We start from the raw sequence: 20,686 nt of genomic DNA, 5'->3' as shown, positions 1-20,686 counted from the left end.
TTTACCTTGCGGCCAGCACAACCCACACACACACACACATACACGTATACAGAAAGATATAGCAACATACATACATACCTACCTAGATACTGAATCAGTCTGAAATGCCTTGTATCTCCCGACAGCACTCGGCAATGCAAATACATAAAACATACAAACATATTTCAAAGTGCGCGCTCATATATCTGCCAGCTAGAGTGGATCGAGGGATGGAAACTTGTTTAAGAGCCTGCTTTTCAGTGAAAACTGAATAACTTATTAGAAGAAAGAAAGAAATAAATTCATAGGCATGGCCTGTTTTATGGATATGGTTATGATTAAGTTCTTAATTGATATAGCCATTTTTATACCCTGTACCCGTAGGTTAAAAAGGGTATATTAGGTTTGTGCAAAGTATGTAACATGCAGAAGGAAGCATTTCCGACCCCATAAAGTACTTATATATATTCTGAATCAGCATGACGAGAGAAATCGATCTAGACATGTCCGTCTGTCCGTCCGTCCGTCTGTCCGTCCGTCTGTCCGTCCGTCTGGATGAACGCAAGGATCTCAGAAACTATAAAAGCTGGAACAACTAAAGTTGGTATCCAGATTCTCCTAGGTCCGAGAAAAGACGAGTTTATTTTTTTTTTTTTTTAATTTTCCCCCCCTTCCCCCGCGACAGAATTTCGTCAATAGCGTCCACATTTCAAATGCTACCTAAACCAAACTTTGCACACATAATTTATAAGTAATTATCTACTTTTTTAAAAAATTTTATTCAATTCGGTCAATTCTAAGAAAAGTTATTAGCGAAACAAATTCTCGCCAATACAACCTCCCCAAACTGCAGCAACAAGTTCGCTCTTCTTCTTCCTCTTTTTGCTGATGCTATAGGCGCATATAACTCAGTGACGGAAGCTTACCTGGGTATAGGGTATTACACTGTCGGGCTTGCTCAACTGTAGCGTTCTCTCATGTTTGTTAGTCAGTTAGTGTAACCGCACATTTGTCTGTCTGAGTAAATGTCTTGTTTTCGGAGACTAATCTATAAATAGACACCAACATACACCAAAAAAGATAGCGTATATCACAAAACTGCCGATGGAACAATCGGCATATACAGCCAACTGAGCATATCCATATATACCCAATTGCTTTGATAATCTTAAAGAAATGGAAAGTGCCTATCAAGCACCTATTGCAGCATCATGGCATCCCTATATAAGTAGTACAGGCAGCAGGAGAATAGAGAGAAGTCAATGGTCAGCAACAAATCGCTTAAGAAAGTCGTTAGGGCCATCAGTCGCTTTAACCATCTACCAAAGCAGCGAAAATACGTCGCTTAATTTAAGTACCAGTAGTTCACATAGACATTGGCATTAGTCGCGTTAAAATTCAACCCTTCTCTAAACAGTTCTATTTATATACTCAAAAATGATGTAATCTATTCGTGTCGATCATTATGATCTTAGCTGTTTCACTTATAAAATACATTCAAAAAGCCACATGCGCTAATGTGGAAATAATTTGTTTGATCACCAACTCACTACAGGTACTTAGTGCTCGTTAAGGCTATCGCGATCAAAAAGTTAGCTCGACCAGAAAGTAATTTAGTTCATGTTTAGGTAAAATAATAATTGAAACAAATGATATACAAATATTAAAATACGAATACTACCTGTTAATGCCCTGAAACAGCTTGTACAGTGAATTTAAAGTAGTTGGTTGTGTTGTGGCTAGTTCGCCAAGTGCTTATAATAAGTATTGTTCTAAAAACCAGCTCTAGCTGGTAAAATTTAAATAGTTGTTCAAGCTATGGAGAAGATAAGAAAATATCAACCCACTCCCAGCAAAACTGAATGTTTTTGTTTTTTTATATAAAGAATTGAAATATTGTAAAATGGCTAAGGATGTAACCGCCCTATTACCGTTTTCAGTAGAAAAAAAAAACACAAATTGAAAGAAGCTGTTAAAAGTAGCTCTCAAGTGGCATTTAAATACAAGTAATATAGATTTTTATAATATTCACTGAACATGACTTTGGTGTATTATTGTGTGGTTATTAGCGTAAATAGTATGTTTTGAGAACCCATGAAAGACGTGTTTTCTCTAATAGCTGAAGAGTGTACAAACTTTGCAATTCCGTCAATTCCGACCATTTTAGATCACTATATCGCATGAATAATTTTCTGGCTTATAGATATGTATGTTGGCCTGTTAGCTGTAATTGCCTAATTTGTCGTGTTTTTTTTTCAAACTTAAATTAATTTTTAAAAATGTTGAAGCTATTTTTCAGCAATTAAAAAGGTTAACTGTTTTCTGATTTCTCTATGGTTTGCCACACCATTTGTTATGTAATTCGGAACCCTAGAGGAAGATATTATTTCTGGAAATAATAGCACTTTGTAATAAAAACAAGTAAAAAAGCTAAAGTCGGGTGTCCCGACTTTGAAATACTCTGTACATATGTTTACAATAATTATAGAAAATAAAAAAAATTAAGAAAATAAAAAAAAAAATTTGATCGATTTTACCTCTCTCGGTAATCGAACTCACGTAAAGGGTGTATAATTGCACATTTACATAGCAATTGCGTCTGTGTGAGTGTATGTATGCCTATGCGCATCAATTCGTGTCTGTGTAAGCATTTTCGCAGTCAACCAAACAGCAACATCAACAACAGCCGCGGGCAGCGCTTGAGCAGCGCTGCAGCAGCGCTGCATCAGCAAATATATTTATGGCTATAACTTCTTGTTAAATCGGTCTATCATAATGAAATTTGGCATACGGACACATAATAACTAACTGGGGGTATTTCCAAAATTTTAGTTCGAAATTCCAAGAATTACGGGAGTTACGATTTGCGGGGTAGAGGGGGGAGGAAGGGGAATTCCAAAATATACATTTTCTGCGTATTCACATAAGGCATCTGGGACTAAAATTTGGTGTTCCTAGGTCTTATAGTCTCCGAGATATAGGCGATTATACGAATGGAAAATCGGGATAACCCCCATAGGGGGGAAGTGGGGGGGAAAATCAAAAAAATAAAACAAACTCGTATAGAATACACACATAACGCATCTTCGTGCAAAATTTGGTGTCTCTATCTCTTATAGTCTCTGAGATCCAGGTGTTCATACGGACGGACAGACGGACAGACGGACAGACAGGGCTATATCGACTCGTCTCGTCATGCTGATCAAGAATATATATACTTTGTGGGGTCTGCCACGCCTCCTTCTGCCTGTTACATTTTTCAGCTCCCGCAAACCTAATATACTCTTGTACATTTCATGTACAGAGTATAATAAATGTATATATTTTTTAGAGAAATATTCAGAACTTGTTGATGAAATTTTGTGGAGCCTGGTAACATTAGAAGACCTGAAGAAATGCTCGTAAAGTTGAGCACCATTTTCTGAAACTGTTGCCGAAAACTTTCAGTAGTCATTTCTCCAAGTCTCCAGCCCTGATTATAACTTCAACATCTTTTTATTCCGCTGCCTTTTACTATTTATGCAGAAGGCGGCCAAGGTTTTCATGTTGCTATTTCTGCTTCTGGCCCCTCGTCAGCTCGCCTTCGTGTGCTTTTTGCAAGTTATGCAAGTTGTTTGCTGGTTTTCATGTTTTTATGTTTATGCAAAAAGTTTACCAACGCTCCCGTCGCGCCATGAGGCATATTTTCGGTTTACTCGTACACCCCAAGTACCCATATTCTGCAACTGCAGCTTCATCTTCTTGGCCGGGCCGGCCGGGCTGGCCGGGCTGGTTTGGCAAATGGCGGAATTGCATTGTTTGCCTTTTGCCTTCGCCCTATGCTGTTTGCATTTTGGTTTATTCTTCTCTATGCCGCTCTCCTTTTTTTTTGTATTTTGTTTAGCTTGTGCAATTTTTATGTTGCGCCGAGCGCGCATCCATTGGCCATATTAAAAGATTTACATGCTTAAGCCTTTAAAATTGCAGTCTAATAGCGTAATATTTTGTGATTATGTTGCGTCTAGTGGTATCGAGTTGAGAGAGCAATAACAGGGGGCTTATGTCTATACATTTATCTAGCTCGAGTCCTAGACGAAATGAAAATGGGCATTAATTAAAGTTCAATTGCTCGTTGCAATTATTGCTATTCAAATGCAGCCATCGACTTGGCCAGACAATAAAAAGCTTTCTTAAGCAATAGTTTTCCAATAGACGGAAATCGTCAATTTCTTTTCACTAAAAGGCAGCAGACAGACAAAAGTTGCCGCACAGACAGTGAGACAGACAGACAGGCAGACAGGCCGACAGTCGGACAAAGACAGACATTCAAAACTTGATAAAGTTTTCAATTTTTTATGCCCCATTCGCCCCATTGCAAGCATTGGCAATAGCATGTACAAAAAAGCATAAAGTTCAGTCCAAAAAGTGTAAAGGAAAAGAGTGTGCAGAAAACTGAAAACCCAATTGAAAGTTATTGAAATTTCACAATAATTTCTTGAATTGTATGCGCTATTGAATTTCTGTCATAAGTTTTGCCTTCTGCCCATTTTCAAGGATCATTTGCGTGACAGTCGAAGGCAGTCAGAAGCCGGCGGAGGTAAGCAGAAAACGATTGGGTGCACAGCATTGTTGTACTGTAATTATGGATGAGCTTAAGTTTTCCAGAATAAAGGAGTGTATGTGTTAATGATAATAGAAAGTTTTTCCATTGAATTATAGCAAACAATACCAGAGAAGAAAATCGCATTTCATGGCAGCAAGCAGCAGGCAGCAGGCAGCAAGGCAGAACGACAACTTTTTCTTATTCCTGATAAGCTATGCAGTTTGCTATTGGACCGGACAATTCAATTGTCATTACAGAGCACTGTGATGATATAACTTGGCAATATAGTATCAACTTTATGCGTATATTGGAGAGATGGAAGATATTGGAACTCCTCAAATTCTTTCATTTTTCCCAAATGACATTATTTGGCTCATAGCTGGGGATATTTCAATACTATTCATAACACAATGCTGACGTAATAACTACCAAATACCAATAACTACCAAAATAAAAAGAAGTTCTTGTAGAATACTGGATCATTGATATAAATAGGGATGTTGGAAGAATATATTCTACCACGGCTACCAGCTTTGCTTTCCAAAAGTGTTGTTCCAAAGTAATTATAACATTAATTTTCAAAAATTTTAAAGTTTCAAATTTAATAGACGATAAGTGCCGAATAACTGATATAGGTGTGACTTTGCTTTTGTTCTAGTAATATGTATCTATAAACACAATATAAACAAAAAAATTGTAACTCCTGTAAATTATTGAGGCAGGTAATTAAAATAAAACAAAACTAATTGAGTAAGTATAGAATATAGTATCCCTTATTTGTTATTATACCGCATGCCGAAATTCCTCAGCTGATAATCCAAGTCCAACTCTGAATGGCAAAGGGGTTTCAAATGTCAGCGACTGATCCAGTAGGATACATAAACTTGAAAGCAGGGGCGGTAAACATTATAAATATTATTAATAAAATTACAAAATAATAATTATTTTTAATTTGTATTCATTCTCTTAAAATATAATAAATAATATTGAATTAAACTTTAAAACTCTTAACAAGTAATTATTATTTCTGAACAAAAACTTAAAACTCATAAAACAATGTTTAGTCTTTTATTTATAGTATATAAGTATTTACTTACGTTTTAGCGAATTGCAACATAAAGCTTTGGTTTTTGCAAAGACTTAGCCAATTAATTTATTTTTAAATGTTAATATTTTTGAAGGTTGACCTGGCTCGCTTGAGTTTTATTATTTGTAATAAGTCGGGCATATTTAAGAAGTTAAAAAGACCTGTTGCCCAGTGTAATAATGAACAACAAATGCCATTCTCTGGCTTATTTTCATTCCAACTGATATCTACGAAACGCTTAAATAAATTTACGCATTTTTATGCTAATCTCGAGCTTTCATTCGCTGGCTGGCATTAAAACACCTTTTACGCGCACTCAATTACCTTGAGCATGAAATTAATTCATAAATAACAAGCCATCGTATAAAATTTACGCTAAATTGAACCTGCTGAGTTGTCGGGAAAGGCGCAACAAACCAACATTCAGCAAACAAGCGAACAAACCGACATATTAAAATTATGCAAATTTGTTAACGTGGAAATCAACTTGGCGCTTTTCAATGTAATTTCACATACACGGGCATCGCAGACACACACACACACACATCTCGTACGAGTACAAGTTGCAGGGAAAATCAAATGGCATCAGCCTTACAATTTGCCAGTGAGAGAGATAGGAGGAGTGGCTCGACTAAGCCGAAAAGGATTCACTTGCTGTTTACAGTTATGCGCGACAGCAGAGGACAGGACAGAAGAGGGCCGGGCAGACTGAATAGAATTTCTTCGCAAGCATCCACGAATGTAACCCAAAATGAAATGAAACGAAATGTTTGCATAAACGATTTAATCGAATTCCAATGCAAATTCAGTTAAATTTCATTTCCGTTTCGCCGCCCCGCGAATTGAAGATGCGACTGCGACACACACACACACACACATACATTTACACATACATATACACACATAATCGGCTGCCGATAGCAGCCGGAAATTAGCATAACACTCGCGGTAATGCAATAAAAAGCAAAAGGATACAAGGATACAGTAGTCATGGCACTCGACTGGAAGGAAGGCAAGCGCAAAGTTCATTTTCAAATTGCTGATACACGAAATTGAAAAAGGAAGCGTTTTTCTATATAAGCAGTATACTCGTAGTACAAGCCGGCAGCACGGAACGCAAAAAGTTTCCGGCAAGCATCATTTATATTTATGCGAAATGTTTTCAGCATCATTGCTGTCTGCTCTCCCACCTTCCACCTCCCACCTCACCGGCTCAACCCCTTCCGGCCCACACATCTCCCCACCAGCCAAATAGACCGGCGCAATTAATGAGCCAAGTTTTTCCTTAATTTTGTTTTCTTTTTTGTTGTTGTGCATACCTTACGCTGTTTTACACATTGTCAGGCTTTTGGTATCTTGGCGTCCCTACGTGTTGCAAAAGTTAAATGAAATCTTGACACGGCCTTTAAGAACTTACACCCATAGCATGTTTTTTGTTATTTCTTTTCTCGAATGGAAAGTGCACCGCAATGAATTTTATTTTGCTTCTCAACAGCTGTAAAAATTAAGAAAACCGAACGCCACCAAGGAGAACGAGATAAAGGCTGGTGAAGCCGATTTTGAAATGCCTTATAAGATATCTAGATTATAATAATAAAGACACCCTTAAAAAGCTTTAAATGATGGAAGGATAAATGGTCAGATGATTTATATGACACAGACCTTAAAAAAGGAAAGAACGATTCATAAATTAGACTATTTAAGTGCCGAAAAATAGGACAGAGATTAGACAGAAGGATGGGTGTACGACGGGAATGGACGTAAGGAGTACAGAATAGGATATATAGCCAGAGCAGCTAATTTATTGTATTGTATTTAGATTTAAATACTAGATTTAATTTGTAAAAATAAAATATAAATCAATTAGTTAATTAGCTTACTTAGATGCTTCTACCAGACGGAAAATAAGTACGTCACGATTCAAAGATCAAACAGAATATATATTGGATATATTGGTTTAAAGGAGCTTACAAGGATAGGCAGTTGCTACCGATCAATCAGCAAACAAAGGGATATATCCAGTTCAATTTTCATCGATCACAAGTCCGTCGATTGTCACAAAACTGATATACACTTTGAATATAGTGTATGTGGACAACCAAAAACATTTCTCAAGTTTTTTGCCTTTACAAGCTGCTGGCTTTTTGCCAACACTTTATGCGCCCATAAACGAAGAAATCCAAAGCAAAAAAAAAAAAAACAAAAAAAAAAACTTTAAGCGAAATACGAATCCAGCAAGAAAACTTTATTTGCCGTTGCATATTCAAAGCACTTCCGTATTGCCAGCAAGACCCTTGGGCGTATTTTTTGCTCGCCGGACAATGTTCCCACTGTCTGTCTCTGTCCTTAAAGCGCATTTCCGTTACATGCCAAACACTTTTGGCCTTTGTCCCAGCCAACCACAAAAGTCGCGCCCGGCGCATACAAATTAATCAAAGTCAAAGGTTTGAGCTGCGGCCCCAAGTTCCAACTTAATGGCTTGTCGATGGTACTACATACTAGGTTGTTGGTTCCACCGGGCTCTGCCATTATTCCTCAATCATTGGTCATGCGACGCACGTACGCGACGTTTTTATGATATACCAATTTTGACATAATCCACGTGGATTACCCGAGCACTCGCACTCGCACTTGCACTCGAACTGGCAATGGTTGCCAAAAGTGGCGCAGTTGTTGAAATTGGCGAAAAGTCAGTGGTTCGTTATCCGGTCGGTAGCTAACAAGTTTGATTTGGGTAGTAAATGTGATATGCAGACGGCATGTGGCATATCAGTCGTAACTTGCTGAAACAATAAAACTCAAATCATAAATGCTCGAAGATGGATGCAAAGCGGACATTTTTTAAATTCAAAGCTAATCCGAAAATATGTATAGGAATGGGGTGTGAAGGAGCTAGCTGGAAGGAGCTACTAGGGAGCTAATGGTAAACAAAAATTTTAATTAAAATGGGAAATTAAATGGAATTATATTAAATCCAACTATGTTATTTAATCAATGGTAAATTAGAAACTATTTAAGTACAATTAATAGCAGCAGTAGTTTGAAACTCTTTACATATCAAAACCTTCCCAAAAAGAATATTCAACTTTATTTATGAACTACAAAATTGATGTATCTTGCTGAAGCAATAAAACTAAAATCATAGGCGCTCAAAGATGGATGCAAAGCAGACATTTTTGAAATTCAAAGCTAATCCGAAAATATGTATAGGAATGGGATGTGAAGGGGCTAGCTGGAAGGAGGTACTAGGGAGCTAATGGTGAAGAAAAATGTTAATTAAAATGGGAAATTAAATGAAATTATATATATTATATATGAGAGACGGTTTAGATTTAAAACTAAAATAACTATCTATCTATATGAAAAGTAACAAAAGATTAAGGCCTTATTCTGCAATGATTTATAATTCGAATTTAGTTTTCAGTTGATAGAAACCATTCTTTGTTTTAAGGAAAAGCTACTTTTCAAAATGCATTTCTAAACAAACTTAAAACTGCAAACGCTTTTTGTCTTGAAGCTACTTACATATTTAAGGAAGGAAACAAACGCTAAGCACCCACAAGAGAATCCAGCAAAGTAAATATCCATGTTTGGCTGTCCATCACCTATGCTCGTACAGCGGCAGTATTATCTATTTATATAGGTATATAAGTATGCATAGAAATGGCCATGACATGCAGACATTTGCGAACGACATCCATGTGGAGGGTGTCGAGTCGCGCTGCCGCCTAGTTCAATAAACTTTTATACTTACTAAAACCTTGTCATTCATTACGCCCGCCAAGACAAACATGCAATACATAAACTCGCAAACATACAGATCCCAAGCATAAATAAGTATGCTCAAACACGCTCTCACATATGTATGGGAGGGGGAGGCCGACTAAAGGCGACAGAGGTGGAGAAAATACGGCAATGAAACTGAGATTGTCAACAGAGCATAAGCGAAAGTGATACCGGGATTTTCCACATGACGACAACGATGACGACGATTACGACGACTCCACGACTACGAAGACGATGATGATGATGATGAAGATAAGGCCGCTTGCTGACGCCACAGCCACAGCCAATGCTACTGCTGCTACTTCTGCCGATACTGAAATATGCATTATAGTTATGGTAATGGCGCCCAACCATCAGCCAACATTATGGAGAGCGAGCCCAAATGTACGGGCAAGTGCAGCAAAACAAAGCACACAAGTTGCCCAAGAGCAGAAGCAGGAGCAGCAGCAGGAGCTCGAACCCAGCCATGATTGTGGCAGGACGAAGATGGGACCAACGACAATGCTGATGTCAAAATGATGACAGGCATATTTACGCTCGTTTCGGTTTTTGGCCGAACGGCTTTGCGCGTCGTCTTTTGGTTTTATGGCTTTTCTTTTCATTTTGCATGCCGCTCTGCACAAATGTTCAATTTACGGCGAACGAACGAACGGTGAGCGGAACGACGAATGCGGGAAGCGGTACTTCCCCCCCTGCCTGCTGACAGGCCGTGCAAGGTTAAAGTGACAAGTGCGGCTCTTGCATAATGTTGAGGTGCGTCTAAACGTCTGCGCGTCTGAACGTCTGAACGCTTGAACGTGCGACATGCCCGGGGGCTGAGCTGGATGGTTGGAACTTTGCCGACCGCCATAAGGAACATATTTGCGTCGCGACAAAACAAAATTACGTGCAGTCATCAGCTGCGATGACGTTCCGCTCCAATACAGTCAAGCCTCTTAAGCTAAAAAACTAAAAGGATTACTGACATGAACAGCACCTTTCTTTCTAAGTAAAACTCCAAGGTATGCAGGAATACATATATGAGAGCATAATTATTATTGGGATTTTTTTAGCCTTGCCCCATTTGGAAAAATCACTCTCACCATGTTTTTCCTGTTAACGGGTATCGGAATATGGAGAGAGAGCAAATCTGTGTTGAGTCAGTTTTTCTTTCTGATAAACATCGGTCGGTCACGGAATTGCTCCGAAAACTATTTTAATCTTTATTTTACAACTTCTGTGTTTTCTCAATCATATATGTTTTCAGCGTCGGCGAGGGAGCTGCATTGAAGTCTATAGAAAAGTTTGTATGTTCAGCTTAAATAAAGTTTTAAACAGTTTTAACAGACAGACATACATATACAGGGTGCGCCATCTTTTATGTCGGTATGTAGATATTGAATAACTTTGTCATTAGTGAACCGATTGACTTGAGTAGACCAGTGTTGAAAACCTCAGTTCAAGAAATTGTACAGAACCAAATTAAATAAAAATATCTCATACTTGAAAATCGGTTGTTTATTTTCAAAGATATTCAATGTTTACACACTGATATAAAAGATGGCGCACCCTGTACACTGCGCGTCATCAGGTTAGCGCCCCCCATTATACTCTCACCTAATGTTCAATATTTTCTAAACCATATGAAATAGAGTCTTCTAATTTTTATTCATTAAACTTTTATTAATCCTCCAAATTAATTTTACTTAATTTTTTATGAATGTATACAAAAACGTAACTTAAATTTGATCATCACTAAATTACATTTTTCTTTTAATTATTGAGCGACAAAAGTGTTTTTATTTTACACTTTAAATATTTTCAAACACAATTAATACTGTGTAGTCCCGCCTTTGTTAACAATGGCGTAGGTGCACGTTCGTCTGTTGTCCTCTCATTGAATTAAGAATATAAATGGCTTATTATGGATTAAGAAAAAATTATGGACCTGAAGATGAAGTCTTTTGTCAGTATGTATTAAGAATAAGCTTAAGTTCTTACGTATCTGGGAGGACTTATTGTTAGACTCTTATGGCGCCCTTCAGAAACTGATGAATTCCACATTAAAATTCGACCAATATTACTGACAAATTATTAATTTAATTTAGGGATTTACTTCTCCCAGTCGGTCTGCCTGTACAAAAGTTTGTCTGTATGATCGTAAAGGTCTCATAAAGTATCAGAGCTAGGCCTACCAAACTACCTTGATGAAGGACGTGTTTTTGTTATGCAGTTCAGGATATTTCGCATAATAGGTTTTTTTTTTTGTTTTGGCCACGACACAACAGACGAACTTGAAGTTCGCTTTAGAGAAGCTCGTCTGTAGCTTCTGTTTGCCTGTGGTAGGTGTTGTGTAAAACTTTGCTAGGCAAAAAGCGCGACGGGGCGGCATAAAACTTTTTCGCAGTCTGCATTTGAATTGTAGTTATTGTTGTTGCTAGTATTGTTGTTGTTGTTGTTGCTGGTGTTGCTGCTACCGCTATTGCTGTTGTTGCTGCTGTTTGACTGTGGGTTCTGCTTTTGTTTTTACGCGGCACTAAAAACATTGAAATGCGATACTATTGTTGCACAATGGTTGTTGTTGTTGGTGGCAGCACATTACCACTATTTCTGTTGTTGTTGGTGCTGTAGTTGTTGTTGTTTGTTGTCTAGCACAATGTGTGGCCATGTTTGTTGGCTGCCAGCATGAAATCTAAGGATTTAGCAGCACTTAAACTTTGTCATATGCCAGCAGACGCCAACGATGTTAGGCGACATCGCTGCGTTCTATTGCATTGTTTTTCCATCCATTTACACTTGAAACATGCAATACTCGTATGTGACAGACAGGGCGACAAACGGACGGACAGACAATGCAACGACTGGGGCGACAGTCAAACGGTGCATTAACCTTTAACATTTGCTTCGGCCACACTTAAAGCTAACTAGCGCTTTATTGAATTATCGTCACATACACCTGGGGCTTTACAAAAAGTATGGAGTGGCACCCGGTTTGGGAATAACGCGCTCTTCATCAGGCACTGCATTAAAAATCTTATGCGATGGCTTCTCTTCGCCCTCAACGAAGCTCAAAATGGCAGCCACATTGCCGCAACGATAGCAATAGTTGGGAGCCGACCAAACTGTCACCAATTTATCCTGAAAGGCATACCGAATGCCCTCGTTGACCAGTTGATGGGCGCGGCAGATTAAAGTCAGATTGTTAATTTCCATAAAATCCTCTGTCACCTTGCGTCCGAACAACCAGCCAGCACCGCGTGGACTTGCGCCCCTAAATAGCGAATTTTAATAATATTTGCTTAACATTGCTTGCAGAGCTGCTTACCAGTAATCTATATCTTCCGGATCAGACCACAACAAGTCGCAAAAGGCTCCGCGAAACGGAATCTCGCAGTTACGCTCAATAATGTTCAACTGATCCAAGGTGCTGACCTCGGGACTCAGACCGCCATGAACGCAAAGAACTTGTCCATCAATGAGCTGTGAAGGGAAGCGAGACAGTGTACTTGTATATATATCTATTGGATGTACAGCGATATTTTCAATTTTCATTCAAAACATTGCAAAGGTTGTAAGGCAATGTTTAAAGCAGTACTACTTCCTAAAATATGGGTAATTTTATTAAATCATCATCGACCTCACAACTCTTCTAAATAGATGAACAATAACTTTTATCTCGAGAAGCTTTTAGTACATGAGTGTCTAACTAGATATACGCCTATACAAGAATTAGATTACACATGCTCAGTTATGTCTTCATCCTAATAATGTCTAAGCCTATTTAACCTATTTATACTATTCGAATTATTATTAAGTTGATTACTTACCGCCGCTACTGATAGCAAATCGAAGACCTCGCAGCAATATTTCCAGCCATTAACGTTCCCATACTTAGACATGCATTCATCGTAGAACCCATATACCTTGGTAATCTGACGAGATTCGTGGTTTCCACGCAACAACGTAATGCTGTTCGGATAGCGCACCTTTAGCGTAAGCAGACGCGTAAAGCATTCCAGACTATAATGGCCACGGTCCACATAGTCGCCTAGAAATATGTATTTGGTCTGTGGAACTTCACCGCCTGTGCGAAATAGTTGCTCCAAATCGTAGAACTGAATAAGCATAAGTCTTATTATGCACAATTGCGATATATGCTTAGTTCGGAGCGGTAACTCACCTGGCCATGAATATCGCCACAAACGGTAACTGGTGTGCTAACTGGATGTAAGTTGGGCTCTTCGAGCAAAATGTCGCAGGCGAGTCCGCACAACTTTTTCAAATCTTTTTCAGGCAAATATTTGCATTCCTTTACAATCTCTACCCATTTATCCAGTTCACTCATTTTGCAATATATAAATTTTTATCCAACTTTCTTCTCAACTGACACTGACAGTTACTGACTGGCTTCTGATTTCGCACTAGTGATGTAAGCAAAACTCAATTTATCGATGTCCGATTCACGGATTTATCGAATAAGGTAAGAATAGTGACATTTTTGACAATTTATGAATAGTTTTTCGACGATCGAAAAATCATGGCTGAGTTTAATTTGTTCGTAAAATAAATGCAGTTTCAATAACTTGTTGTATTATTTTATGCCTTGGCGTCGCTCGATTTTAAATGTTGGGCTTTTGTATTTTTCGATAACATTAATTATGTTTGTATCGTGCACAATCGATGAAAATCAAGTAAAGCAGCTTTCTATACATTCATCGATGCTTTCTGAACAGAATCTTTATCTTTATAGGGTTGCTTCTATTAATCTGACGAAATATTGATAATTAGGATCTATGAAACTAACAGATGATTTATTCTTTATAAAAAGTTGATTGCTCAGCTCGTTTCAAACTATTTCCAACATATCAAGGTACAATAAAAGAGCTTAATACAGATTGTTCGATATAAAATCAGGCAGAAATCAACAACAGTGGTTATTTGTAAACATCAACCCATGTTTATCAGAAAACTATTTGCGATGTTTATTTATTGTCATTATGTGACACTGATATTTAAAATTAGCTTACTGGGTAAACATATTTTATTTTCATGAAAGCTGCTACTTTTTTTTCCAATTTTTATTAACTTGTTTTTGGTTTTCGTTAAACTCTTTGAAGAATTAAAAAATTAATGAAATTAATTAAATGTCAGCTTAAACGCATATCAACTCCAGCATTAATAAATTAACAGCGAAAAAAGTAAATAAATAAACAACAGCAGCAAATAAATAAATAAAACTAATTAAACATACCGGCGTCGTTTTTTTACCACTTTGGCGAAATTAAATTGTCAATTATTACCAAACAAATGTGTTAGCAAGCGAAAGTCATTCTGCTACCAGACGCTTACAAACATACATACATTACAAACATACGTACATATATGTATATATGCAAGACCATAAAGTAGTGGCCCAGACCGCAGCATGTGCCTGGCCAAGTTCCAGCCAACAACAGCAAATCTTGTTGTTGCATAAAAAATATGCAAACTGCAACCGCATTTTAAACCACCACGATACATTTGTCATTATTTGGCCATATAAGTGGGTAGGACAATATATTCGTGGCCAAGTCAAGCAAAACTGAACGTCAATTTGCAGCATTTCCTTCCGATTTACTTTTAGAAGCAAAAGGGTCCTTACTTCAATTAATGAAATAATTTATATTCACATCAACGATGGAAATTTTGGTGTTGATTGGCTGAGAGAGTCGAAATTGTGCTTTAAATAGGTGATTGCTACATCAAATTCCAAATCAAGGTCTTTAATTTCAGTATTTTATTTATTTATTTAATAAACTAACACAATTTATAAAGGCATGTGTTTTTAATTGATCGGTTTTAAATTCAAACACGTACTGTAATGTGCATCCCAAAATTAAATTGGACTTTTTTGTTAACCAATAACATGTGTTTTTTGATCAAAAATTATTCACAAATGTCGACCGAGGAGCAAAAGAGAATTCCTTCTTTTCGGATCGAGACCTTTAAGATACAATTGTATGTGTTGGAATCAATTCCCGATAAATAATTCCTTTTCGAATCATAGAAATAAATCCATGTTCTCTTAATTTTTGATCGGCTGCTGCATTTCAGCATTTTTAAGGCGTGTTTTAGGATCCCATTAAAAGAACAATAGCTCAGCTTCTATACAATTGTTATGAATTTTGGCGGGTTGGTGATAAAAGATATACGAATATTCGGTCCCCTGTCCCAACCAGAAAGAGATATTTGAAAAATGTTCTTTTTAATTTTGGTTGCACTTTGTACAAACAAATAGCAAATACAATAAGTGCTGTTAAGCATCTTTAAAGTTTAATTGTTTAATTTATAAAGCCAATAATTTCATTCACCTTTTTCTAGTAATTTTTTAATGTTAAGTTATTTACAAGTTTTGAGATTTTAGACTATTATTCTATTATTTCTATTTTGTATTACTTCTAATAAAGTTTAGAATGTTTTGTTCCTTAACTTTATTAAAATAATTTCAATAAATCTCATTTATTAATAATTGTATTTCGAATCTTTAGAGTAATGAAGAATTGTTAAATAAAGAATTAATAAAACATATATTTTTGAGCTTACGTTCCTTCTTATGAAATTCATGTTTAATGACCATATCCGTTAAAAGTGTGTCAATCACAATTAAACAGAGTTTAATTTTCACTCTAATGAAAGCCTTTCAATTTTTCAGTATTCCGCATGAGCTGTCATCTCAATCGATAATTTTTAAAACATCCCACGTACAAACAAACCTTCGTCATGGCTGCGGCGTAAACTGTGGCCGTTGCCAATATTCAAATAGCAAAAAGTCAGACATATTCTCATTAACATAAAACATAAATATTTACTTTTGGCTTTACACACACACACACACACACGCACCACAAATACACCCACCACCAGCCTTCTTCATTCACACTCGCACAAGCACAACATTTCTATTTGATTTTCGCCAAAGGGATTGCTTCGTCCTGCTCGCATTTTGCGCTGCAGCGCCTGCGGCCAACAAATGTGCACAGACACTCATATTTCCTTGCATTTTTACGCCATTACGTTTTGCCTGTCCGCCGGCTGCCGCTGTCTGTCTCCTGGCTTCTGGATCCTGCTCAGGCTGTTTGTGGGTATTGGCGCTAAAATGCTATTTCCATAAATGCAAATCAGTTTGTTTATTTCCCTGCGCTGCCTCGGTCATATTTCTTGGCAAATAGTTTTAGTTGCTCGGCTGGTGGCAAAAAGTAGCTGCATTTTTGGTTCAAAGTTGTGAATATGAAGTTAGCTTTAGGGCGTGGCAGAAAAAACATAGTCAGACTTCGATAGCAGAAGAGCTATCAAAAAAGTTGAAGTGGTCTTTGAGAAACTATAAATAAGTAAATAAAAATGTGCGCGAAAAGGATGTTTATTGGTGAAGAAACTTCTAGAAACCCATAATTACAAGGCTTACCTAAAGCAACTATTGAACTCATTAAATAAAATATTAGTATTGCAATTTTAAAAAAAAATAGTATTCTAAGGAAACCCTTTGAGTCGTAACTATTATTTTTTATTACATGGTCTAATGAAAAATGTTTTCAATATTCCAGCAATAAGCATTATCAGATTATTAGCATGTAAATAAGTAGAGTGCGATGAAGTCTTCAAATCTAACACAAGAGGGAGAGGGAGAGGCTTTCTATACTGCGTGTTATCATTCCAGAATAATTTGTATAATTTGCGCCTGCCACCTTAACCCATAATCTGTTGAGCTAATCGATGATCTAGCTTAAGTCGATGCCTGGGAGCAGTCGCCCGCCCAGCAATCAAGCCCCAGCAAGGCATTACAAACAATGACTTCATTGCTTGCAAATGTCAGACCAAGCACAGGACTCGTAGTAAGTATAACAATAGGCAACACCCCATCATTAAATCAAAAACCAAACAAAATATTAAGGCACTTGTAACGCCCCAGACACGCACACACACAAACACACATATTCGCACACACGCAATGTCAATGGCAATGCCTGGCCATGTCTGATATAACTGCGCCCAAGTCATTAGAATCCTTTTTGAAAATTTTATGCACAAAACTTGGCAATGGGGAAAACGAATTTCATTAAATTAGACGTAACGGAAACAAAGTCGTTAAAACTTAGCAAGCTGTCCGATGCCTGGACTTAACAAGCCAACGAATGCGACTAGCACTAACGATGCACACACTTGCACTTACACACGTACATATGTGCCATACATACTTGTATACGAGTATATATGTATGCACATACATTGTGGCTGGGTGCAGGATATGCGTGGCATTGTCCACTTGGCGCTTTTCAGTTCCATTTTAATAAAACCCAGGCGAAAATCCCACTGCATTCACATGGACACACACACGCACACACACACTTATACAGCTAAACAATTTTGGAGCACACACATTTAAAATACCTTTGCCATATGTATTACACAGCCCGACGGCTAAGCTCCCTGCATTTTCCAGTCCCACCAACTGTCTGCCCATTGTCTGCTAATAGAGACTTGACTGAAGTGTGCACCCAAACGAGTATGTGTGTGTGTGTGTGTTTATGTGTGTGTATGTGAACTTCCTCTTCTTCACGCTCATTTCATGCGATGGCAAATTGCCATTTTTAGTTGGCCATTCGATGTAACCGAAACTGGCGAGTGTAACAAGCGACCATTACCATGCTACAAATTAGTATAATAAAACGTTTCATAAAATGCGCCACAACTACACACATAGCTGTGCACTGAGAGAAACTATGATTGCTCGGGTCCTCTTTAAGGGAGTCAGCTATCAACTACATACTATAATCCAGGGCAGTCCAGCAGTCCAGTCAAAAATCTATCTTTATTTTTCCAATCAGATAGTAAATAAATAACTGCACTTACTAAGCTTACCAGAAACGATTTGTCTCACATTTCAGTCTAAATTCTGGTGTATTGAATAGTTTCAATTATTCATTTACGTTCGATATATAAATATTTTTTTTGTTGCTTATTTAAGAACTGTCCTAAAAGGCAATTATTTAATCATTTCATGTGCCATTTTAAAGATTAAAATCATTCCAGATTATAAATTTTTTTTAACAAATTTTTTTGTTGGGGCGGGCTTTAAGTGTTTTCTGCTGCTCCTCCTATCAACAACAAAATCAATTAAATTTGTATATCATATAGTTCACATTATCAGTCCATAAAACTCATAAATTTTGCTTGGCTTGCCAGGACATACAAGATATTAAATCTCTCCTGTTTTCTGGGGTTGCTTAGGCAGCGAAAACAGTATTTCTTTTTGGAAACTACTTCAGAAATACCTGGTCCGATAGCCGCTTAAGACAACATCTAAGCAATTATAACATAGTTACGCATTTTTTTCTAAGTGTAGACACACATAGAAACAACAGACGACCCAAACCGAGACCGACACCGACACCGACACCGAGACCAAGACCCAGACCGAGACAGGGACAGGAACAGAGAAAGCGACAAACCATCTGCACTTGCATTGGGTTCGCCTTAGCTTCAGTTTCAGTTTTAGGTTTAGCTTTTTATGTACGTTTAATAGTTTTGTTTGCATTTTTGTGTCGCCCCCCACAAGTATCCATTACATAACGAGCAAGTTCAAGTGCCGAGCCAACCAACAGCACACGCCCGACACCCTTCACCCTAGTGTCCACCCTGTTCCCTGCTCAAACAGATCTCACAACGTCTGCCCGTTGTTATTTATTACGATGTGCTGCCTGCCCAATGCTTCGGTCGCTTTGATTACTGCGCGATTTGAAGGCGTTGGTGGGTGGAGGGGGGAACAGAGCACACGCATTTGAAAAGCGCCACCAAATGCCATTTAAATTGTATTATCCTGGCAGCAAGTTGGCGTCTTGGCGTCAATGTCCCCAAGTTCTTTCTGGACGCTGGCGTTTGAATTGTCGCCATATTTTGCAATTAGAACGGCGCGCAGACTGTGACACATTGGAAAAATTACAACGCCAAGTAGCCGACAGCGATGGAGGCCAAAAATGTGTTTTATGGCCTTCTGAAATATCTTATTCTTGCTCTTGGTCTTGCTCTTGTTTGTTCGGTCAGACTAGGGCCGAGGCCGAGACTGAAGCCGAGCGACTGCGACTGCGACTGAGCTTGTCTATGTCTGTTCAGTGATTTATTCAATTTGCTGCAAGAAATGTGTTTGCTAATTTGTGGATGTGTGAGTAAGTGTGTGTGTGTGTGTGGACAGATCTTGAGGCCCACAAAACAGGCTATAAAATAGTTTGCCAAAGTAGCAAAAAGCATTAAATATTAAAGCTGTTAATACTGTATGTATAAAGCCTATTGTTGTCCAGGCACTGTCTGAATATTAAGTTAAGGACTGTCAAAAAATCTTTCTTACTTCTTAGAGCTACATCAAACATTAATCAGTTTAATATTTGTTACTTCTCTACGTTCTAAAGTATTTTATATAGTTGCACGCAGTCTCTTTAGATTCTAAAAAGTATTATGAATTTTTATTTAATATTTTTTAAAGAGGTAATTGTTGGTTTTTCAATTTTAAACTGTTCTAGGTGAAAAGCCATGTTAATATTTCGTAATTCATATAAACAATTTCCTCCAACTTCTTTGTAACTAAGCGACAAAGGCAAGAAATTGAAAGAATCTTAAAGCCTATTCTATGAAAGATGGGGATTATTCTTGTGTTTTGTTTTTAATTTCAGGGAATTTGAAGAACTTTAACGTTTCGAGACATCTAGCTATGCAGTGCTTGGCTTCTTTAATTTGCAGAATCGACACACTTTATAAAATTTAATTTTTATCAGCACCACAAAACATCTAAAGTGATTATTGCGTATCTTTTAGTTTATTAAGTATTCCTCAATTGAAATAATATATATTTCTCAATTTAAATGAATTTTTAGAACTGTTGTGGAAATTGCTAACATTTTCCTAAGCTATAAAAGAAAATGAAGATACTGAGATTTCCACAAGTTTTCTGGTTTCAGCTTTTAGTAGTTCTTGAAATTACACAACTCTTCTAATTTCAGCAATAATATGCTCATATCACAGGAGCAATTTGTTAAGCTTCTTATCAAGCCTTTGCATGCCTTCGTTTATTTGCAAAGTTCATTTACCCGTGAAGCACTCGTCCATTGCCCATCTAAACTCATTTATTTTAATGCATTTTGCTAATTACTCACAACAAGAAGCTACGAAGTCAGCCCATGGCGCAAATTAAACTTTTTCACTCACTGGTAAGTTTTGCCACCAAACGGCATTTAAAGCCGGCCACG

At 37.5% G+C, this 20,686-nt stretch overlaps 1 protein-coding gene across 1 annotated transcript; it reads right to left on the bottom strand.

Annotated features, from left to right (window-relative positions):
- Positions 1-12,311: 12,311 nt before the first annotated feature.
- On the bottom strand, positions 12,312-13,893 carry LOC115631643 (serine/threonine-protein phosphatase 6 catalytic subunit-like). The gene is made up of 4 exons (XM_030528454.1): positions 13,594-13,893; positions 13,241-13,528; positions 12,739-12,893; positions 12,312-12,684 (listed from the first exon to the last, which is right to left on the bottom strand). The coding sequence occupies exons 1-4, from the start codon at positions 13,756-13,758 to the stop codon at positions 12,378-12,380; spliced, it is 915 nt and encodes a 304-aa protein (XP_030384314.1). The 5' UTR covers positions 13,759-13,893; the 3' UTR covers positions 12,312-12,377.
- Between the last annotated feature and the right edge of the window lie 6,793 nt (positions 13,894-20,686).

Source organism: Scaptodrosophila lebanonensis, unplaced genomic scaffold (assembly GCF_003285725.1).
Source record: "Scaptodrosophila lebanonensis strain 11010-0011.00,11010-0021.00 unplaced genomic scaffold, SlebRS2 tig00001412-arrow-pilon, whole genome shotgun sequence".
Classification (NCBI taxonomy): domain Eukaryota; kingdom Metazoa; phylum Arthropoda; class Insecta; order Diptera; family Drosophilidae; genus Scaptodrosophila; species Scaptodrosophila lebanonensis.
This window is presented reverse-complemented; position numbering and strand designations above follow the sequence as displayed.